The sequence below is a fragment of the Centropristis striata genome, chromosome 11, assembly GCF_030273125.1.
Source record: "Centropristis striata isolate RG_2023a ecotype Rhode Island chromosome 11, C.striata_1.0, whole genome shotgun sequence".
NCBI classification, from domain to species: domain Eukaryota; kingdom Metazoa; phylum Chordata; class Actinopteri; order Perciformes; family Serranidae; genus Centropristis; species Centropristis striata.
The window spans coordinates 29,529,680-29,554,366 of record NC_081527.1 but is presented as its reverse complement, the minus strand read 5'-3'; the positions used below and the strand labels follow the sequence as shown (position 1 = coordinate 29,554,366).

Below are 24,687 nucleotides of genomic sequence, written 5' to 3'. Positions count from 1 at the left end.
GATGTCAAGTCCAGAGCAACCACAGAGACTTCCACTGAATGTCTAACAAGTGTTATTTATTTACAATGCTGTTTTTATTGCTAGAACATACAGAATGCTCAACTAGCTTTGGGCGGGTGGAGGCCAAGAAAACAAACAAAAGGTTCCTGAAACTGAAAATGAATTAATCTTACCTGAAAGAAAAACAAAAGAAACCAAAACACAATTCCTAACCTCCGTAACTCTGGATAAACAGGAAAGGTTTAACAAAAACAGGCAGCCAACCCCGACAACCTTCAGTCGATCAAGAGTCTTGATTTTATAACTGTTCTCTGAGGGCTGTGTGCTGTTGGAGTGCCTTTCTTTTTCTCTTTCTTTTCTCTTTTCCCTGTCCCTGCATGATAATCCCATTGGTTCTCCAAGACATTTTAATTTAAGTACAAAAGTGTACAGAATATCCCACCGCAAATATTTATTAATTATTTCATCAGAGCAGCTTCCTGGTTCTTCAGCTTGAGGTCAGTCTCAAAATACAATTAACACATCCCCTTTATTTTTATTTTTTTTAAACTCTGAATCTCCATTTTTCTCCCCTTGTGTCTCCCTTTGATAACAATTGCAGGGAAATAAGCAGTTCACTGCAACACATACTCAGAGGATTCACATTTAAAGACTCTTCAAATCATCTTAAAGCATGAAACCTTCCACACTCTCCCCCTTTCAGCTTCTATAATCACAGCCTTGGTTCAAGGGTATTTTTAGACAGCTCCTCAAGGACAATCCTACGACTGTGGCCAAGGAGATAAAGCCCAGCAAAAACGTTTTTCACTATTTTGTAATGTGAAAATATTTTTACTATGTCCTTGGCAAGGACAAAGACGAGCCATTGCTTAGAGTGGTGAAGTCCTGTAGTCTTTGTGTCATCGCACCTTGTTATTTCTTCCACTTTTCTCTTCCATCCAATGCTTCTGGAGAGAAGTATCACCTTGATGACTGTGATACTGAATGTTTTTTTTGTGTGTGGTGTTGAGGTGCACAAGGCAATCTGCTGCTGCTTTTACTGTCCTGCTGCAATTGTTGCAAAAATTGATTTTAGTCTCTGCTGAACAGCAATGCAAAGGCAGGCAGGCAGACAGGTTGATTAGCTCCCCACAAAGGCAGACAGCCCCCCAAGATCTCACCTCATCCGTAAAAGAAAGGACCATTACGTTGAAAATGTATGAGAGAGCAGACGCATCACAACAGACCTGTGAATCTTGCGTCTGCAGAGAGGAGCGCACTCATGCAGCTTAAGGATTATTCAGAGAGATGGATGGAAATAAACAGGTTTAATATAGACCGGACTGTCAGACAATGATCCATATATACAGTAAATGAAATGTCTGGAGGGCTGGGAGGTTCAGATAAAGGCTCATAACACATACATACACAACATATTCCCAAACCGGCATGAGCAATCTATCACGGGCTCATGGGAGCGCTGTGTGGTGATGTGGTGTGGCTACTTTACTATCTGCACATTTGAATAGAGACTGTGCAGAAAATCCCAATACACTATATTTATACTGCACAATATAAAGATCGAGCCAGCATTGTTCTGCCTTCCTCCACCTCTGCACAGCTTCAGGATATCATCTCAGACTGCAGAGAGAAACGGAATCCTCCTGTTGGTTTGAGATTTGTGCAGATTGTTTGTCTCAGTAAAGGATCTTATCCTGGGCAGTCAAAGCACCTTCTAACAAGGCCCACAAACCATACGAACGGATATGTTGTTTGTCTAACCTTAGACTGTATACGGTTCAAACCTTTAAATATCAACCACGAGAGCTTTCTCCAAAATCAGCATGAGGATTGGTGACAGGATAGCAACACATCCTCATACTGAAATGAAAAAGTTACCCTTTTTAAATGGGTTGTTAATGTTGTGGCTAAATATAAACATATGGAAGTAATTGCCAGGATATGTTAGTGATGTGTACCATGATGCACGCCGTTAAGTTACATTACTTCAGATAATATAATCAGACTGACTGACTTTTGCAACCTCCGGGCCTGAACAGTGAAGCCAGTCTTACTAAAGCCTGCATTCTTAGTAATGACCAGCAGGTGGCGCCTCCACTGGCTGCAGCAACTACTGTTTGTAAGATTACAGATAATGTAAATGTCTGTTTGACCCCTCTCATCCTCCCTAAGTGGACCTTGTTTTCTTTATACTCTGTATCTTTGCTTTTTCCTTTGCTTGTATACTTTGTATTCTTCTTTATACTCATCTCCACCAAATCAGTTGATTTGAGCTGCTGTTCAAATGGTACATGGGTTTATTTTTTCAGGGGGAAGGACAGTATTGGTCATAAGATGATTTTGAAGGTAAGGGGGATTTTTTTTTTTTTTTAACTAATCTAAATTTACTCACGTCCAAAGGGTGACACCCAGAAACACCTAAAATGCAGCTAAATGAAAACTATGTGATGATTGAGAGGGATTACTTTTGTATGAGTAAATAGTTTTTTATTATTATTATATTTATTTTTTAATAATCCTGCATAGTATATCCTTAAGTAAATTTTCTTGATAATAATTATGTACTTGACCTTATTACTTCCACCACATATTAAAGCTTTTGTCTTTTTTCTATGGCTTGAAAAGTACAGTAGCAACTCCAGCATGTATTCCAGCAAATATTACGAGCCGCTGTGGATGAAAGTATCGGCTAAATGAAATTGAAATGTAGACGGAGAGATCCTGTCTGCCTCATGATGGACGAGGCAACCAGAGAGGGACAGACAAAGACAAACACAGACAGATATAGGCTCAGACAGACCGACATCGAGCCAGGGGAAAGCTGAACTCAGCACAGCCTCAGAGGGGCTCCCGACACATAGACTGTTTCTCCCTGCTTGGCTGCTTTAATGACAGGCAGCAAACTCATTCAGCAGGACAAACAAATCACTGGGACAAACCTTCACACAGTAACACTGCTCCCTGCTGGAAAAAATCTATAACTCTGCTGGAATAAAGCTGCACACATGTAAAACTGAAAGGTTTGTCCATCTCCCTGCTTCTGCTGAGAGGCGAGAATTTCCTAATAAAAGAATACAGAGAAAATTAGCATCACACACACACTCAAGCTGAGAAACAAGAACAAAATAACAAAGGTAGTCATGCACATTTGTTTTCTGATAATGTCCATCCAATCAATATAGCTTTCAGGCCTCTCACTTGGGGATAAAATTCAGCTTTTTATGATTTATTGGACTGCATGTTTGTTTTTTTTGCTAACAAATCAAAGTGAACAAACGCAGCAGGAATAATAGAAACAATCAGCAGCCAACAGATAACTGGATGCCTTGGGAATTATTTTAAAATAGGCAATTTAAAAGGGAACCTCACTCTATTTTACAGCACTATAATGTAAAGCTATGGGTATTTATTGTTATTGAAACAATTTAAAGTGCATTACAAACAAAAGCATAATGGGACCGTTTCTCAGCCACCATTGTTGCATTTATGAATCCCTTATTTCTATGTATTTTATATGTTATTGTTTATCTTTACAGGGAGAACGCACAATTAAAGTAATTGCACCAGAGTTAGCTTGCAGCTAATTTACGCCTGTTGTCCCTGGGTAAGTAAACAAAAAAAAGACACAGAACAACCAGAACATTCCATAAAACGGCACAATATATAAAAACCCATTAGTGTAAGATAATGAATAGAATCAAATACAATAAGGCAATCATTATTTAATCTGATGACTGTGATTCTGTCAAAGACAGAAGTCTGTTAATTCTCTCTCCACCAAATATCTCCTCTTCCCCTTCCAAACTTTCTTTCTTTCAATATAATATAGCTAAAATGTTTGCAATTCAGTGTCCCTTTACAGCTTTGTGTATGAATAAGCAGGGCAAAAATAAAGCCTTTACCACTGCTTAATTATATTTTTCCAAAAATAATAAGAACTTAATAGTTGCCGATGATATTATTCTTAAAAGTTATTTAGTTACAAGTTACAAGTTATTAATTTAACAATAATTTTATACAATAACGTCTTTTTATTTCTACATTTTTCTGACAATATGTATGTTGAAGCTCACACAGTGGCAGTCACTGAAGACATTTATGTTTTTATTTTTTTCAAAAAAAAAAGAAAGAAATTAAATATATTTAAAGTAGACAATTTCTTGGACCGGAGGATGTGTTCCAATTACCGTGGAATCAAACTGCTTAGCCTCCCCAGCAAAGTCTACTCCAGGGTGCTGGAAAGGAGACTCCGGCCGATTGTCGAACCTCAGATTCAGGAGGAACAATGCGGCTTCCGTCCTGGCCGTGGAACAATAGACCAGCTCTTCACCCTTGCAAGACTTCTGGAGGGGACATGTTTGCTCTGCAGGACTCTCTGGGAATATGGGGTACTGGGCTCGTTGCTACAAGCTATCCAGTCCCTATATAACCAAAGTGCTGTGTCAGCATACTCTGCACAACGTCAAACACGTTCCCAGTGGGTGTTGGCCTCCGCCACGGTTGCCCCTTGTCTCCGATTCTGTTCGTGGTTTTCATGGACAGGATCTCAAGGCACAGCCGGGGGGAGGAAGGGATCCAATTTGGTGCAGTGGCGTCCCTAGGCTAAAACATTTGGGGCTAAACCCACAAATATAATAAATAATATAATAATAAAAAAATAAAAAAATTGAAATTATGTAAAAATGTATAATTTCGAAAAGAGTGTTGCAGTTGGAACTACTAGAGGGAAGAAGCTAACGTTGGTGGTAATAGTTTTTCACGTCTCACACAAACACAACCACAAACACACACGCACACACAGACACAGACACACACACACACACTGGATTTCCTGTAAATGCAACAGATTTTTCAGTCAGCTGACTGGGGGAGGAAGTAGGTATTACACAGTGTGACATTAAATGTTACAGAAGTCACCTCTGAAGTCACATTGTGGAGAAAGCCATGCCTCAGATGAAATAAATGTAGGTAGGGTTAGGAACTATGTACATTTCAGACCTGTGTACTTGAAAATAGAAGTATAGCGGTTGCATGTGAAAAGATGATGAAAAATAGACTTCTTGTGCTTTTGGAGTATCACTGGTGATGCAGCGTGAGTGTGACGTTGTCATCATTGTCATTTTACTGTCAGGTAGTTCAGTTTCCTTGTGGAGTGTTTGACTTCATATGTGGATTACACACTTACACCCCCCCCCCCCCTTTCTGATTCTGATTCATTCTCAGCTTTCATCAAACTAACTCTTTAAAAGGAGGAAGTCTCTGCCCCTCCCCTCCTTCACTGGCCTCAAAGAGAAAGTAGTGTTCAGTTCTCATTTTAATCTTGACAGAGCAGAAGGAGGAAAACCGAATGTCTGAGGCAAGCAAGTGCTTTTTTTAAACTCTTCAGTCAACAAACAAAAGAAACTGTGCAATCGAACTACAAAATCTCCAATTGCATAACTTTAAAAGCAGCTTTTGTCACAGATGGAGCAGCAAAAAAACCAGATCAACCTGTTTGGTTAGTCAAGTAGCATTTTCAGTGCGTCAGAAGAAAACCCACCGGATATCTAAACCAGTTTCCTGAACCATCAGGACAGAGTCAGATACGGAGAGCAGCCACAGTCTTTGAGTCCTTCACTCGCTTAGGAATTCCACTTGTACTGGAACTTTCTCCAACATCACTGCCGTCCCGTACACAAAGTCTTGCAGCAGCAGCTGTTATCGAGCTCCAGGTGCGCCTTAACTTTTCTTACTTTCCTTTCTGAGTCTCTCCTCTTGTGCTTTTAATTGATGTCACCTTTGTAGCTTGCTCCATTAAAGCTGCTTTCTCTGGCTTTACCTTGAAATGTGCAGATGAAGTACTAGAGACAGATGTTAAACAGAGTGGATTGGTTTGCTTAACTTGTAGACATTAGCTACACTGTCCCCACGATTGTCACTTTTTTTGCATTTGTATGCGTGTGTGTGTGTGTGTGTGTGTGTGTGTGTGTGTGTGTGTGTGTGTGTGTGTGTAAGATGAGTGACTGTGAGGAAGAGGAGAACAGGGCAGAGTCTTCAGTCTCCAGTTGTCTATCCCTAAAGAGTGATCGGTCCAAAGAAATTCCTCTCCACTTCAGTAATGACCCTGGACCCTCAGACACAAAGTAAGAGTCTGTTTCTACCCTTAACTGAAGAAATGTTGAAATGTACTTTTATAACAAACAATAACTATATGTAGTCACCAGTGATTACTGGCTCACTGAATGGTGTGACAAAAATGCTTTTATGCAATACTAATGTAATGGCAATTTTCCAATTTTATCCTATGATTTCCATTGTTTGCTTTTTCAGTTGAGTTTGAGGATTTATTGAAGCAAGTCGAAGCAGATTGTATGAAAACAATCCTGTTTGTGAGCTGTCTCCAGCAACAGCTAACACTGTAGGAATTAAAACAAGTCTTAGCATGAGACGGCCTGGCTCACTACGTTTCAAGCAACTGATAGAAAGAGCATGCTCAGACTAGCTTACAGTTTCTCTTCAGAACTACATATACAACTAGTGCCTCTCCATTTAAAGGCTGAAGAATTATTATGTACAAAAGTATATCCTGTTGTTTTGGGATTTTGCTAAACTCTGAACTCCACCAGGCTGTGAGGGAGGTATCTCACCCTGGGAATGTGAGGGCACACAGTGGGTCATCTGGTCCCAGAGCAAATTCTGCCCAAAAGGACACTGCAGCGAAGTTGGGACTTCTTAATAGGGCTGGGTCGAGTATGGTACAATTAGCGCAAGGTCAGAAGTGCAAGAGCGCCTTTAGGACGTGTCCAACTGACTTTTACATGGTGCACAATCTGGCCCCAAATTAAGCTGCAATAGGAAAAGTGGTTGTATTTAGTCTCTTGGTTAATCATGTGTGCTTTGGGCATAACAGGAATTAATCCAGTGTCATGTCCCATTCCCTTTAAAATCCAGTTGTGCCTGCACCTGATGCATTGCTGTTTACATAATCATAATAATATAATATATAACATAATTATTTGGATAGCACCTATCAACAATGAAATGCAGCACAACAAGTCCATTTGACCTCGTATTAGCAAATAATCTGTTGAATTGAGGAGGAGTGCTGCAGTAGTTCCCTGTGTGTACCTGGGTTAAAATGTTTTTTACAGAGAATCCCAGGAACCAGATATACAGTTCAAGCTTTGTATGACTGTATGTTCAACCTTGTTATATTTGAATATAGATAGCCAATGTGAATGTTATATTTGAATAATTATAAGACGGCAGATAGCCAATGTGTTTTTCTCCACTGTAGTTCTGTGTCTTTCTCACATAGACGGACCTGAGACATTCTCACAGTATGTTATCATATTTAGGCTTTGTAGCTCATAGATATGCGCCTGTAAAAACAACACACACACACAAACACACACACACACACACACACACACACACACACACAAACTGTGTCACAACCTTCGAATGAGACTTGAACAGCTGTTGGCCTGACCATGTCATCGGTAACTGGCCAATAGAATTCGGTTTGTGTGCAAGTCCAACTTTTGTAGAAGATGAAAATGTGAAATATTACAGAGATTGGGGCTCATTCTGACTGGGATCCTGCAAGAGCTGTGTCAGTCTGAGTCCAGCGCTACACAACTTTACCTGTAACCTGAATACAAAGCCTGTATTGAGGCAAGTCTTTTTTCTCTGGTGTGTGATTACTTTTGGGCTTCCAATCTCCTTTCTAGCAGAGAGTTCTTCACATCAGCAGCAGAAGAGAGGAAGAATAATGCTCAATGTGAGCAGTGAAGAATAATGCTCAATGCTGAAATTAATTAGTCTGACTGTATGTAAAGTTATTCTAATGGTTTTTGTAGCCTATATATTTTAATTTAAAACAAAGAAGATATGGTCTAGTATTAATGCATGTACATATTAAAAATGTTTATTAAAAACAGGTTTACAATTATTTTACCAAATGTATTGTTTATTCTAGTTTATGGTAAAAGCTTTAAACACTGTATTTTAATATAAAAGATCAATATTCAATCAAAAAATAAGTCAGATTGATATTATCAGTCATTGTCATTCTTCTTATTAATATTATTATGCATTGTATCAGTATGGGCCACAACAAACTCATAATTAATGTTTGTGGTTACAGTTCTGTATGTCAGTGTATGATCTCAGGGTGTGAGTACAGGAGAGAAATGTAAAGAAAATAGCTGCATTTGTCAGTCACCACTCATCTAGACAGCCATGGTAAAGTTATTAAAGTTTATTAAAGCTTTTATTAAAATGATTGCCGGGTTTAAAGAATGTGTTTATATCTATAGTGAGAAGAAGAGGAGTGATGAGGAGGACCAGCTGTCCTGCTGTGCTTTGTGTCAGGACGTCCTGAAGGATCCAGTCTCTACCAGCTGTGGACACTGGTTCTGCGGATCGTGCATCAGCTCATATTTGGACCAGTCTGCCTCATCAGGAGACTCCTCCTGTCCTCAGTGTAAACAAAGATCCAGAACCAGACCTGGACTGCAGACAACCGGTCAGATCTGCACTGAACAAGGTAAGACTGTCCATCTGTCTGCAGTCTGCAATTGTTAAGCTTAATTTTTGTCGGAATGCTGGAGGTCAGCCTAACACACGGATATTGATTTTATTCTAATAATATAAATATATATCCCGCTGCAACAGAATAATATGTTGATCAGCAAATCAACCTCAGACACAAGGCATGTAATGGGCGAAGGTTTGATCCGTTAAATACACAGAGGATCAGGGAGATTTCAAAATAAAACACAGCAGATTGTCTTTTAATGGCGAGATCTTCACCACAAAGTGATTATGTACATTCACAGAGTGAATATTTAGAAAATAAAACATATATTTCTCACTATAAATGTAATCAAAATCCATTTTTATGCAGAAATTAAGTCAAAATATAGATTTTTTTTCACTAAAAATGAGAGAACTGTCCGCCATTTTTTTTGTTCTGACAGCCGGAACCTTGAAAGTCAAGTGACTTGGACACAAACCAATAGGAAAAAATATGCATGGAATAGCCAGGGATATGACTGTCATTAACTTGCATTGTAGCGAAATCCGTGTCAGTTCCACAGAAATTTGAGTGATTCCGTGGCTATTCCACGGATTTTGAGTTAAGCAAATCCGTGGCTATTTCACGGATTCCTGTGAGACCATGTTGCTCGGTGGAATGGAGCCATTGAGGCTAAGAGTTGTGTGAACACCACAAAAATTAGACTTCACATGTGTCTCATGCCCTCAGTGTGGATTGACACAATTCATTGAATGGAATATTATTTGGTCCATAAAACATGCAAGTGACGGAAGTGGGATTTATTACATTATTTAGCGTATTATTACTTGTATAACTGGCGCAAAAAGCATACTTACTAATGTCCAAAATATCCACATCATAAAACCATTCACTATCCCTATAACACATTTTCCACAAAATTGCATTGACCAAACACGGTCAAATAGATTTTGACCTAGTCTTGTTTATTCTCTTCCAGCAGATAGTGGTCTGCAGGAGGTTTTAGATGACCATAAGATCAGTCTGAGGAGGAGATGTGAATGTGTGACTGAAGGAACTGATGAGACAGGAAGTGGAACCCTCCTCAACAAGATCTACACTGAGCTCTACATCACAGACGGACAGAGTGAAGAGGTTAGTACCCAACATGAGGTGAGGCAGCTGGAGACAGCTTCCAAGAAGAAGACCATCCATGACGTTCCAATCAAGTGCCAGGACATCTTTAAAGCCTTACCTGACCAACAGGGACACATCAGAGTCGTTCTGACTAACGGCATCGCTGGCATTGGAAAAACCTTCTTGGTGCAGAAGTTCAGTCTGGACTGGGCAGAGGGTTTGGAAAACCAAGATGTCAGTGTGGTGATTCCGCTTTCATTCAGGGAGCTGAACTTGATCAGAGATGAGCAGTTCAGTCTTCTGGAGCTGCTCCATGTTTTCCATCCAACATTACAGAAGGTCACAGCAGAGAAGCTTGCTGTCTGTAAACTTCTGTTCATCTTTGATGGCCTGGATGAAAGCAGACTTTCACTGGATCTCAACAACAAGGAGATTGTGTCGGATGTCACACAGAAGTCATCAGTCAATGTGCTGTTGACAAACCTCATCCAGGGGAATCTGCTTCCCTTGGCTCTCGTCTGGATAACTTCCCGACCTGCAGCGGCCAATCAGATCCCTCCTGCGTTTGTTGACAGGGTAACAGAAGTACGAGGCTTCACCGACCCCCAGAAGGAGGAGTACTTCAAGAGGAGGGTCAGTGATGAAGAGCAGTCCAGCAGAATCATCTCACACATCCGGACATCCAGGAGCCTCCACATCATGTGTAAAGTTCCTGTATTCTGCTGGATCACTGCTGCAGTTCTGGACCACATGTTGACTACAGATCAAAGAGGAGAGCTGCCCAAGACCCTGACTGACCTGTACTCACACTTCCTGCTGGTTCTGACAAAGAAGAAGAAGCAGAAGTATGATAAGAGACATAAGACGAGTCCACACAAGCTGACAAAGGCTGACATAAAGATTCTTCTGAAGCTGGGGAGGCTGGCGTTTGAACAGCTGCAGAAAGGAAACATTATGTTCTACCAAGAAGACTTGGAGCGATGTGGTCTCCGTGTCACAGAGGCCTTGGTGTACTCAGGAGTTTGCACAGAGATCTTAAAAAGAGAGAGTTTGATCTTCCAGAAAACAGTCTACTGCTTCGTTCATCTGAGCATTCAAGAGTTTCTGGCTGCAGTCTACATGTTCCACTGTTACACCACCAGGAACACAGAGGTACTGAAAGCTTTTCTGGGGAAAGACTGGGGGTCATCCCCCGATGTCTTCCTGAGGAGAGCCATGGAGATATCCCTTGAAAGTAAAAATGGCCACCTGGACTTGTTTGTTCGCTTCCTTCATGGCCTCTCTCTGGAGTCCAACCAGAGACTATTGGGAGGCCTGCTGGGTCCAACAAAGAACAGTCCAAAAATAATCCATAAGACCATCAAAAACCTTAGGGAGATGAACACCAAAATCTCTCCTGACAGAAGCATCAACATCTTCCACTGTCTGCTGGAGATGAAAGACCTCTCAGTACATCAGGAGATCCAAGAGTTCCTGAAGTCAGAGAACAGATCAGAGAAGGAACTCTCTGTGATCCACTGCTCAGCTCTGGCCTACGTGCTGCAGATGTCAGAGGAAGTTCTGGATGAGTTGAACCTGCAGAAGTACAACACATCAGAGGAGGGACGACAGAGACTGATTCCAGCTGTGAGGAACTGCAGGAAAGCTCAGTAAGTCCAGATATGAATAATTGTATGAATAAGTGTAGATTATTGCAAAAGTTATTATGTATTTTGTGGCAGATGTTCTTAAACTTTTTCAAATGCTGTGTGTGCAAAAAATGAACATTGTTCATTTGATAGTGTTCATAGCTGCCAAGTTAATGCCGTCACTATTATTATAATAATATATTATATATTATATCATATACTGTCTGGTCACAATAACAATATTACCATCATATCATCAGTAACTACCATCATCTTGCCACTGTACCTAACCTACCATCTTATCTTCTTTTTAACTTCTTAAGTGTCCTTGTTCTATTCTGTGTTTTTTTTCTATTGTTGTTTTTATTTATTCTACCTCAGTATTTTATTATATTGTATTTTATTGTACTTAAATACCAGACTGCTGTGACAATCGGATTTCCCTTCAGGGATGAATAAAGTAATCCATCCATCCATCCATCCATCCAATTAGTCTCTGTACACTGCCTTATACATAATTGACCGTTCGCAAAAGCTCTGTCCCCTTAGTTACTGTTGCTACGCCCGTCAAGCTTCCAGGACTGTCAGCAGCCATGGAGCAGACTGGTGATGTATTAGTGAGTGTTCAAGATTAAAATAAAATAGGTTCATAATGGCCTGTTGCGATAATTATGTTCAACATTGACATATACATTACAGGACTGTATATTAACTTTTCTGGATAGTTTTGTAGCACAATCCACAAAATCTCTAGCATTGGTATGTATCTATAGTTACAAACACCTCCTCTGTAGGCTACACTCAAATAAGATGTCACTGGTGCCAAGATGGTAAATAATCCATAGCACAGACTGGTGTAGCAAGTGCTATAGGCTACATCTGTATTTTTACTGTACTGTGACTTATTGTGAAGGACTGAATAAATACGGAACCTGGACAGGGTGTGTTGATAACGATGATGTATAACGGTGATATTCATTTGGCTGACCCAGAAACGTCCAATTTACCCCGGAAAAATCAGCAGCCCCCCATTGTTTTACAGCAAGGAGATGAAAGTGATCCATAAAAACGATAGCGCTAGGCTAATTCACCAGCGTTACCGTCTTTTTGCCTACTCTGGTAAACCCAAGGCTAACGTACATGGTCAAAACATTATATGGTTTGAAAGATAAGAAGTTAGACTCTAGTTTCACACCACCTAATTAATTGGGAACATAACATGACCATTAAATAAGTAGTTGATCTGAAATTCTGATAGAATGTTAGCCAAAAGCCGGGCGATGTGGGATTCAGTGACGCTAGCTATTAGCACTGTACAGCCCTGTATTATGTTAAGCTCCTAGAAACATTGCTAGATAGCTTAGCGTGCTAATTTTACAGACGGTGTCATGAACATAAGTTTGTTGGACTAGTTATGCACTAGTAGTGGGAAGAATACTATTTGACGGGAACCATAGCTGTTAAATCCAGTTTGGTTTATCTCATCTAACATAGCTAGACAATAGTTAGTTAGTACATGTTTGCTAGCTAGCAGCTTAATTTGGAGCAGTCATATGTGTGTCTTTTGATCTTCGAGATATTAGTTGTGTCTCCCACACTGTTTAATCCACAGCCAGCAACACTCCTCTTGCTTATTGAGTTTTGGAAAAGGGGAAAAAACGACTCCTCCTGCTAAACTCTTAGTCTGGTGTCAGATTTACAAATCCTGTATGCACACTCTTTCACCATGTTGCTCAGAGCTCAAACCTTGACGGACCTTCTTCTCCTAAGGTATGATTGGACAAGGAGCGTTTGGGGGAGGAGTTTTGCGAATGGTCAAATGTTTCATGAAAACATTTTATAATATTAAATAATTGTGTCATGACAGACTTTCTGACTGTGGAATCTCAAAGGCTCACTGTGAAGTTGTGGCCTCAGCTCTGAAGTCCAACCCCTCCTATCTGAAAGAGCTAGAGCTGAGTCAAAACATCCTGCAGGATTCAGGAGTGAAGCTTCTGTCTGTTGGACTGGAGGGTCCAACCTGCAGACTGGAGACTCTGAGGTCAGTTCACTGAACAGCTTTTGTAGGGTTTTTTTGGGTCGACCTTGGGGTCTCTTATGTCTGGGCTCAGCCTTAAAAATAGGGTGAGGAGCTCAGACATCCCTACAGAGGAATTTCAGCTGCTTGTTATCTCATTCGTTCAGTCACTACCATAAGCTCAGGACCACATGTGAGGGTCTGAAAGTAAAACTTCTTGGCGGAAAACAGACCAATCTGGCAACACTGACATCTCATCATTTCTGCAGCCTGCTGACACAAATAGATACAATGTTATTTGCTTAATTCATCACCAACCAAATTGGCTAGAAACTTTACAAATTTTACCCGCCAAAGTTTATTTTTACCCACATTTGGCAGGTTGGTGGGTGTCAATTTAAAGCTTTGATCACAACACGCATAACTATTTTAATGTCAACTTTGCATGTGGCTGTTGTTTAAAGACAGACTTGTAATGCAACAGCATGTTATTAATCTGTTGGCATGGATAGTTTTATGAATGTTGTTCTGACATTTGAATGTCTGTAGGCTAAAATCATGATGATCCACAATAATAAAATGATGATCCAATAACACAATGAAATAAGTCACTCAAGTTCATTGATGAGGGTATATTAATGTCGAGCTGATATTGATTGGATAATATATTTTATCTGCATAATTTGTTCTTTATTCAGATTGAGGTACTGCAGTTTGTCAGAGAACAGCTGTGCATCTCTGGCCTCAGCTCTGAAGTCCAACCCTTCCCATCTGAGAGAGCTGGAGCTGAGTGAAAACAAGCTGCAGGACTCAGGAGTGAAGCTGTTGTGTGATTTTCTGCAGAGTCCAAAATGCAGACTGGAGACACTGAGGTCGGACACTATTTTTCACTTTTGTGCTTGGATGAATATGATGTGAAAGTTGTGTTGACGCTAAACTGCAGAAGTTGCACAGGCCTGCAAAAATACAATGAATAAACACTCTGTTTCAACAATCAGAAAATAACAAGTAGAATATAGTATTTTCTTTTTAGGGGTTTTCAGTTGTGTTTGGCTTCACAACATGAGTTTGTATAGATGTAACATTTTCTAAAGCTTCTACACAATAAGCCATCTAGGAATAGATAAGTCAACATTGAATGAAGTCAAGCTGGAGCTTCTAAAGTTTTTTGTCTTTATTCAGATTGACTTTCTGCAGTTTGTCAGAGATCAGCTGTGCTTCTCTGGCCTCCGCTCTGAAGTCCAACCCGTCCTATCTGAGAGTGCTAGACCTGAGTGAAAACAAACTGCAGGATTCAGGAGTGAAGCTGCTGTGTGATTTTCTGCAGAGTCCAAAATGCAGACTGGAGACTCTGAGGTCAGTTAACAGATTTTTTGTTACTATTGTGTATTTAATTAACAATTTAGCCAAAGTTCTCTATGATATCGTAGTTAATTGGACGTAACTCTATGGGCTTTAATTTGTCTTAGTAATATCTGCAAACACACAGAGGGTGGTCTACAAATAGTCCTTGATTTGCATACGTGTTGTGCTATCCACAAATACAAATTTCTAATTTGTAACTTGTATTTTGTTTTTTACAAATACGTATGTATTTGTACGTATGTATTTGTAAATATATTGTGTATTTGTAAATACCCAATATTCCATTTGTAAAAACAAAAAAGACATTTGTAAAACGGAAAATTCTGTTTGTGAAGTGTGACTCTGCATTTGTGAATCATCAATCACACACTGGAATCAATGGAAATTTGATTTTAATATTTAATTGGTTGGGCTTACGTGACCAGGAAGTTTGACTGCAGTCAAGTGAGCTGTCATTCTCTTCTCCATAGTGAAACCAGCCGTCACTATACAATGTAGTGACCCGTATTGTGAATTTTATGGTAAAGTCATTGAAGCTGCACAGAGCGAGCTGACATGAAGGATAAACACTTTACTGTCATTCTTTCTCACTTTTTTTAGTATAAAACTCTTACCCGCAGAGAGGAGATGAAGTATTAACTTTACATGAACATACCACATGAAATAATTAAATTGCGGCGTGCCAAAAATGTGTTTGTTGTGTCGACGTGCGGTTTTCAGTTTTCAGAATAAAGTGTTACACAACCAGGCCAAAAAACAGATAAATATGGAAATAAGATTAATTGCATGATATTCACCAAACTGTTCAGCGCCTATGGATATAGACTGTACAGTAAAATATTACATTATATTAAAAAATTATTAAAATTAAAATCTCTGTTTCCAGTCACTAATTCAACTTCAGGTATATTCTAAAGGACCTCAGGTATCTTCTCACAAACTTACAGGTAGTTTCACTGTGGAATATCAGTTTATTATGAATTTTAATATAATGTAATATTTTACTGTACAGTCTATAGCCAAAGCATTTTATTTATTTTTTTAAATCCACAGTGAACAGTTCGGTGAATATCATGATTGCGGGAAAATGTCCTGAAACCCATTGGTCTTAAAGCCGATAAGTCCGACTGTCTGTTAACCCCAAAAAACAAAAGTATTCTGCTCCAAATGTACACAGTAAAGGTTGTCGGGTGCCTGTGACTGCTGACGTTAGTACTTTCCAGACGTCATTAACATATTGGCTAAATTAAATTAAAGATTGAACCTCTAATTACAGAGATTGTGTTATTATCTGTGTTGACATGATCACTACTATCTTTGACATCTCACTTATTAGAACAGTGGTAATGTTGTGTTACACATTTGAAAGCTGAATAGAACTGATTTGATTATAAAGGGATTTTTTATCTACATCTTTTATTCATTATGTTCTTATTCAGATTGAGGGGCTGCAGTTTGTCAGAGATCAGCTGTGCTTCTCTGGCCTCGGCTCTGAAGTCCAACCCCTCCCATCTGAGAGTCCTTGAGCTGAGTGGAAACAACTTGCATGATCCAGACATGAAGCTGCTGTGTGATTTTCTGGAAAGTCCAAACAGCAAACTGGAGACTCTGAGGTCAGACACCATTTCTACTTCTGTGCTGGGATGAATATGATTAGCGTAGGTTAGATTAGATTAAGTAAATTAAGCATCTTTCCAGAGGTTGAAAAAGCATTTAAGTGCATACACGTTGTGTATTCTAGCTCTTTATCAAAGTTAGGCCTTTGATATCAACGCTGAGTTAAACATTCAAACCAAATGCTATGTATTTATCATTACTCCATTCCAGTGCAGCTTCTTACGACCCTGTAGTCAACGCTGGTTCAGTAGACCCATTCATACTGCGTTCCCGCAAAAGTCCCGCTATATTGCCTGAAATATCTGTGTCGGTTTTTCACCTTAGAGCATTCATAGTGATCCCGCGAAGGCATGTTATTCTTGCTTATTCATAATGCAGTTGGGTCTCGCAAGGAGGTGGTAGGAGACAATAGTGATGTGCAACAGAGCAGCAGTAGTACTGCCCAGTAGCACTGTAGCAGTACAGTATGTATGTGCTGCAGCTGTATGTGTACAGTTAGCGACATCCATTTGTTTACAATCAGCGGCAGACACATTGTTTACAGTTAGCGATGCCGGTTTGTTCATCATTCACAGTAATAAAAGTGATCTGCTTACATGTTAAAGTGAAATAAGTTGCTTTCAGGTGTCAACAGCACGTTTGAGGGCCGAGATCACCCTCTTGTCTTCAGGTGGTGGCGGGTGCATTGAGAGCATGCCAGGATACATTGCAATATTGTGCAAAATACAGTAGACCTTGGTTCGTCTGGTTGCTCCTGAGCAGTTTAAGATAAAATCTGTGTGTACGGAAGATTAAAGCATGAAGCCCGTTGTCTTCTAAAAATATCATTGATATATATCATTGATTCTTTCTTTAAGTTATGTTTCTTCAGGTTATGTTGCTCCAGTTTGTCAGAGGTCAGCTGTGCTTCCCAGTTTAAGATCAAATCTGTGTGTATGAAAGATTAAAGCATGAAGCCCAAAAGTTATATTATTGATTCTTTCTTCAGGTTATGTTGCTCCAGTTTGTCAGAGAACAGCTGTGCTTCCCTGGCCTCAGCTCTGAAGTCCAACCCCTCCCATCTGAGAGAGCTGAAACTGAGCTACAACGAGCTGAAGGATTCAGGAGTGAAGTTGCTGTGTGATTTTCTGCAGAGTCCTAACTGCAGACTGGAGACTCTGAGGTCAGTTCACTGACTTTCTTGCTAACGTACATGTTTTTTTGGATGATGTCTGTAGAGGATGGACAATGTTTTCATGTCAGTCTTCTGATTTTTTGGGGAGGCAGGCATAGTAACTTTAAGCTAAACCTGAATTTAAAAAACTGATTTAAAACCTGAACACATTTGATTAATTATACATTTTTTAAATTTACATAATTTATTCTTTATTCAGATTGAGGTACTGCAGGTTGTCAGAGATCAGCTGTGCTTCTCTGGCCTCAGCTCTGAAGTCCAACCCCTCCCATCTGAGAGAGCTGGAGCTGAGTGAAAATGAACTGCAGGATTCAGGAGTGAAGCTGCTGTGTGATCTGAAGGAGAGTCCACAATGCAGACTGGAGACTCTGAGGTCAGTAGGAGGTTTCACCAGTATTGTACTGAACACAGTTGGTATCAAAGAAAGATCCAGTATTTCCTGTAAACCTCTGACCTTCTCAGTGAAGCTGTGAGAGGATAGTGGTGACAGAAACACAAAGAGAGAACAGTCAGCTAATCAGATCAGCCAGAAGCTTGTTGTGTGCATTATATTTGTTTTAAGAGATGAGGTCTGCAGCACAAGTTACCACAACACTGATGTATCTCTTCTGTTGTCTGTCTTCTTCTCTCATCAGCTGGTTGTGATCTCTGGTAAAGTCCAGTCCACAATCCTCCCTGTGTGTTCCCCTGGATATGACAGAGTATCATCAGAGTATCTGGACTGCTGTGCTGCTGCTCTGTCCTTCTACACAGTCTCTGCAAACACACTGAGACTCCTCAAGACTCACATACCTCATCCACCTGAACCTCCACCTGGACAGGAGGATAAAACTGTAAAAACTAAATAGTGAATTAAATCAAGGCTTCACTGAAGTCTACCAACTGAAACAGGATTCCGTAAATGCAGCTTTGGTTTAACTGGTGATCAGCAAAATATTTATATGAAAGTGCTCAAACATAAGTAACATAATTACTGCAAGACTTTGATCTCTTTTAATATTTGTATTGCAGTTTGTATTATTGCAGGAAAATAAAAGCACAATTCCTGATATTTGGATCCAGTTTTAATTGTAGTGTTATGTAACTGAGGTAATTCTGAATTATCCTTACATTATATCCCTGGCATTGTAGAGAGTTAATGAAAGCACCATTAACCATTATGGGAATGAGAGTTGAAAACATATGAAAAGGTGTTTTCATCGGACAATGAAAATAATACATAAAAAATATAAATTTTGCAAATGCAAATAAAAACTAATTTAAGAAAAAGTTTGAGGAGACAACGGGGGACATGCAATAATATATATTGATGGTTGAGAGTGGAGCGACGACAATATCATCCCAGAGCTGTCTGTTTTTATATTGATTTTATTAATAGTAAAGGTCAGAAAATATTTTGTTCTGGCAAAGTGAACAAACTTAGGACTGTTTATATTGAGTTAATGCTCACTGAACAACAGGCTGAAATACCATTAACCATTAGTCAGCTAGGTTAGCCTCCCGTTAGCAAACTGTCTTTGGAAAATAGAGGTAAAAGCTGCGTGTTTCACATGTATTTGTAACTGTTGCTGCCAAATTACTCCAAACTGAACTTTATGAGTAGGTGTAAAATTTAAGTTCATTGTGTTTTGTGAACGGCTTTTATTTTGTATGTTTGTTCAATTTTATTTTGAAAAGGGAGTGTAGGTGGATTTGATAACCGTGAATGACAGTTACAGAAAATGTAACTAATCATCTTACTATCTTTACAATCGAAAAGAAAACAAGTTTATTTATTTCATCTATGTGAGCATTTTAAGAAAGTTGTAAGTTAACAGTTAACAGTTAACAGTTAGTTAACTTTGGTTGTTAGGAAAGAAATGTTACTTTAACTATTGTTTCCATCTTCAGTCAACTGTGGCAGATTTAAAGGTATGGATCCATGCAAAAAAAAAATGCTGCAATCCAATATTGCTCAGTAGAAAGTAAAGCCCAGCTATTGAAGGTAAAGTATTATCAGCTAAATGTAACTGATGTATCCAAACCAAAATACATCTTTTATGCAAATGAATTACCCCTATCTATATAGTTTTTTATATTGCATTATTGGACTGGTACTGATGCATCAATGCATACACATAAATGACAGATGTATAATTGTCTAGTTGAGCTTTTAATTACTAATGTTATATATTACTTACAGTAAGAAAACATGGTTTCCCAAATTGGGGTCAGAACATTTAAAATGCTCACAAGATAAGTCTGAGGGGTTCTGAGAGGAGTATGAAGAAAAAACAAAGCAATGCAAACTAATTTGTATGAATTGCTTAGTACTTTTTCACCTTTTATTCAATCATAGATATCTTAAACATGACAAGGCATCTCAAATTGTCACTCTTTTTGTAAGGGGTCAAAAGCCAAAAAATATAAACTCTGTGTTGTACCTGAAGTAGAAGTTTAAAGTGGCATGAAATAGAGGTACTCAAGTAAAGTACAAGTAGGCTACCTCAAAATTGCACTTAAATAATACCTTAATATGTTCTTGAGTAAATTTACTTTCCAACACTGCGTAAATGTCTGCTCATTCTCACCATTTCTTAATGCTATTCCTGTTTGTTATTTGCAGGTAGAAGGAGGTAAGAGAGAAGGACAATGAAACTAAAATCATCTGAAACATGATGATGATCTGCCAGCTGTTAAGGACAGAAGGACATTTACACATCTTTTTTTAATTTGGTGATATATGCAGTTTATTCCTTGATTTTTTTTTTAATCATACTTTTTTACTTGCTTTTTTGATGTTTTATACATCTTTAAAGATTTGGATAATTCGTATTTATATGAGCTTTTTCTTAATTAAATTGGAACAAAAAGTGAAATCCTCAAAAAAAAAATGCAGTGCTCTCACAATATTTATCCTCTCAATTCCAAGCCTAATTATGTAGTTAATTACATACAAAATAGACACAAATTGCTTGGAGGAAAAAAACAAGATAGAAAATTAATGAGAAAACAAACCATAAGACAGCTTCCTTAGGTCAGACAGCCTCAGTCACCATCAGTGTTGCCGATCAGTGGCCAGAAAGGTTGTGCATTGATTGACAGGTGCGATGTGCTTCTGAGCATCCCAACTAATTTTGACAAATAGCTCCTCGTGTGCAGCATCACAAACTGCAGTGGCGTGAAATGAGCTTTAATTACTGCCAGTTATTGCTCTGACGTAGTTTGTGCTTTGTTTCGCTCCAGCACACGCAGACTACTTGTTTTGTTTGTAGATGAGCTGAATATGTTGTTGTTGTTGTTGCTGAAGGTCTAAACAACTCTAAACATCTGTGGACAATATATGTGTGTAGACTCATTAGTTACTGTAGAGATTTTGGTAATCGCTCCAGAGAATGTTTGTGCAAAATACAGTAGACCATGGTTCATCTGGTTACTCCTAGTACAGTTTAAGATCCAATCTGTGTGTACGAAAGATTCAAGCATGAAGCCCATTGTCTTCTTAAGTTATATCACTGATATTTCTTCAGGTTATGTTGCTCCAGTTTGTCAGAGATCGGCTGTGCTGCTCTGGCCTCAGCTTTGAAGTCCAACCCCTCCCACCTGAGAGAGCTGAAGCTGAGCGAGAATGAGCTAGTCCAAACTGCAGATTGGAGACTCTTACAACAAAAGTTCTTTTTGGCACAGTCATTGAACTCACTTTAATTAAAAGTGGCAGTTGAAACTTTTTTATTAAAAAAACAAAGGGTTTAAATTGCAATAATGCTGCCTGATGCTTGACTGTACATCCTAAAAAGTAAACAGATATAATACTGCTAAAATATTCAAACATTTCTGTCTGCAGTCTGCAGTCCCCTGATAGTTTGAATAAGACATGACTTTTCATATTTTCATTTCAATTAGATTCAAGCTTCAGGATTTCATTTCATCAATATCTTTATCAGGACAGAACATGCTCAGTCTTTAGATTAACAGCTGAGACGTTTCAGTGTCGTTTATTTTCAGAAAGCATGACATTACACTCACTCTGATGGTCAATGTTTGTGGTTCTTCTGCATTTGCACACTGTGTCTCCGCACACTTATTCTGTGTCTCTGGGGAATGTCTGAAATGGCATTGTAGTGGCACTTTCAACCTATATAGTATAGTAAATATAGTTGAGATATCACATCCAAGAGAACTGGACATCTGGCACAGTGCCTGAATATAGGTTATGAAATCGCTTGTTTTGCAAGCCATTAAAAACATGTTAATCTGCTAATGTTTGGCTTGTAATTAAGAACGGCCCTCAGTTGTATTACACATTTGGTAAAGGCAGGATTTATCATTAATGCTGAATGCATAAAACCCGCAGGTATTCACTCCAATAACATTGTCGGCAGTCAGCAGCCTGGAGCTTCTTTTCTTTACTTGTCTCTATTTAAATATTTCATCATGAAACTGCATGTATTGAAGTTCCTACTTGAATGCACACAATGTCGTCTTCAGTGGACAAAGCCATCATCGAAAATGGTGTTTTGAATATTCATAGCAACTGCAGAAGGTCTTCAATTTGCACAAAAACCTCCCTCTACATATTTATGCCTTTATTGTGCTGTAGTGTGCTTTGGGTAAAAGCAGCAGTAAAAAGGTTCATTATGAGCTCACATTTTCATTACCTTGACATTACAGTAGTCTCTAAAAATCTACTTGTGCTCTTTCCAGTCACGGAAGGGAATACTTGCACAGATGAAAAAATAACTTACGAATACATCAGCCCTTTAGCGCTGATTTAAGCTAAGAGTGTTCAGATTGTACAGTGTTCACTTATAAAGCCCTTCTGCTCTCTGATACATCCCACCCTGGAGCTGTTATCTCTGCTGGCTGCTTCTCACTCTCGCACCTCCATATCTCATCACCAATTTTTCCTGTAATTACACATAATTGGTTTTCTGCACCAAAAATCACTCATGTGGATAATCTCTCATTTGTCTCAGTGAGAAAAATGAATGTTAGATTACATAGATTTACGCTTTAATGGAGCATGGCCTACTCTACAGCACACATGTGCCACATTCTGGCTGCTGTGTGTACTTCTGCAAAGTGGTTTAGTGTTTTCAAATGGTTCAAAACTAATTATGTTTCCAATAAATCACAATTTTGAGCAACCAGAGTATATTGTAGTTTTATAAATGTGAGAAAAAGTCTAAACAGTCTTCAGGGATGTAAGTTTGAGCTACAAGAACTTTCAAACTATTTTGTACATTTTACAAACTACTGTATAAAATTCATAGTTGCATAATTTGACAGTGTTGCATCTCTCGAAATGTAAACCAATTATCACATCTTATTTAGTGGAGAAGACACACATGTACTGATATTTACACACAAATATACAACAGTGAACCCATTAGGAGCTGACTCATTTGTTCGATGTGGCACGTACGTTTTTAAGAGATGTTTCCAGTAAGATTGACATTTATCCATAAACTGTTATCCATCACTTTATGTGTCATTTTTTTTTTTTTTTTTTATATATATAATTTTTATTAACGAATATACAAAGAAAAGAACAGTGGATTACTTATTAGGAGCCACAATATGAAAACAAAACACTAAAACACAATTCTAGACAACAAAGACTCAGAAACATATTTACAAATTAGACATAATGTACACACAAATAACATACAAAGAATAATATAAAGGACAACCACAACAACAAAAATGAAAACAACGTTTCACCAGTACAAAGCCACATGGCGAAAACAGACAAACAAACAAAAGAACAAAAAAACAACAACAACAACAACAACATGCATTTAGCCCAAACAGAAATATAGAGAGACTGGTAATATACACAGATTCCATGATAAAAAGAGAATCATATGAAACGTTAATTAAATTAAAAGTAAATCCATCACTTTATGTTGTAGCTTTATGAAACATGCCGTTTCCTCGTCTTACCAGTTCCGTATGTGTTAGTGTTACAAAAGTATTTTGACATATACTAAATTATCAGAAAATTGGAGCAACTTGTTTGATTTTACATGCTTAAACTGATGCAGGTGTCTTGGTTTGGTTTGACTGTATTATGATTGACAGGAGGCCTAATGCAAGCAGAAAGCTTTAGCTATCAGTCTTTTATTTTGTTTAGGAAGGCTAACTAATGGAAGAAGCAGAAGACGAAAGTTGAGTAATGGTAGAGGACTGTGCAAAATGGATTTAAATGTACTGTAACATTTTTTTGTTGCCATTGGAAACAATGGAAACACTGACATTTCTGACACAATTATTAAAAAATGAAAAAGAAAAAGCTGTGCTTCAAGGAAAGAAGGGGTTAGAAAGAAATTAAATGTGGTGCTGAAGAGGTGATTTATCATTTGCAGATCTGGAGTCCTTTTAATGTGCAGGACTGGATGTTCAACTTCTGATAGAGGGTTTGAGAGGTGCTGATGTTTCTCACATTTGCTAACTGTAAAAAATATATGTGTTACAGCATTTTTTTTACACCTGCCTAAAACTTTTGCACAGTACTATATGTACATATTGTTCAGTCCTCACAATTTCCCAAAGCAAAGGTGACATCTTCAAATGTCTTGTTGTGACCTGAGAGGCATCTCTTGAACTAGAGATGTTTTTATGTGATTTTGAATTAAGAAGTTACTTAAATGTTTACTTGATTATGAAATGAAAAAGTTGATCATTTTTATGTCTCTCGAGATATTGATAATAATAGTTTAATCTGTAATCAGTTCAATAGATGAATAAACTTGATAACAACTTGCTATGCTAATGTCATCTATTTTAGTATTTTATTTCATTCATATATTTTTATTTTATACTTAAGGATATTTATTTTTGTGATTAAGATTATGACCCTTTTGGTACCCTCTCGGATCTCCCTTAATCTGTAGACATTTCATTTTATTATGGCCTATGGAATGTCTTATTTGATATGTACCAACCTGTTCCAAATCAATGAAAATTTGATTTTTTTTTTTTAAATCCTAAGAAAACAAAGTATTGTCACTATTTTTTTCCATTTCATTCATTTCAGTAGCTCTCTTTTATTCATTTCCATGATGCTTTGAAGAAAACTTCACAGTGAACTTGGTTGTATGATAGGAATATATATTGTGTTCCAGATGTTTTTATGGTCTTTTTACAGCTGCGGGCCGTACACATCAGATCTGTATAATTACATATAATTACATTCAAGGACATGCTATCTGTGTTGGACTTTGTGTCTGCGTGGGTGTTTAAATGCAGGGAGGCTGTGAAGGGAAAA

At 38.4% G+C, this 24,687-nt stretch overlaps 1 protein-coding gene across 1 annotated transcript; it reads left to right on the top strand.

Annotated features, from left to right (window-relative positions):
• The first annotated feature begins 5,344 nt into the window (after positions 1–5,344).
• On the top strand, positions 5,345–18,628 carry LOC131980587 (NACHT, LRR and PYD domains-containing protein 12-like). The gene is made up of 11 exons (XM_059344842.1): positions 5,345–5,711; positions 5,995–6,122; positions 8,301–8,530; positions 9,501–11,286; positions 13,133–13,306; positions 13,981–14,154; positions 14,465–14,638; positions 16,087–16,260; positions 17,253–17,426; positions 17,638–17,811; positions 18,074–18,628. The coding sequence occupies exons 2-11, from the start codon at positions 5,995–5,997 to the stop codon at positions 18,081–18,083; spliced, it is 3,198 nt and encodes a 1,065-aa protein (XP_059200825.1). The 5' UTR covers positions 5,345–5,711; the 3' UTR covers positions 18,084–18,628.
• Positions 18,629–24,687: the final 6,059 nt, after the last annotated feature.

Bases quoted from the DNA above. Each gene is read 5' to 3' on its own strand.
- LOC131980587 (XM_059344842.1), top strand. From the start codon at position 5,995: ATGAGTGACTGTGAGGAAGAGGAGAACAGGGCAGAGTCTTCAGTCTCC. The intron at 11,287-13,132 runs GTAAGTCCAGAT...GTGTCATGACAG, and splicing joins AGGAACTGCAGGAAAGCTCA to ACTTTCTGACTGTGGAATCT. The intron at 16,261-17,252 runs GTCAGACACCAT...TTCTTTCTTCAG, and splicing joins AGCAAACTGGAGACTCTGAG to GTTATGTTGCTCCAGTTTGT.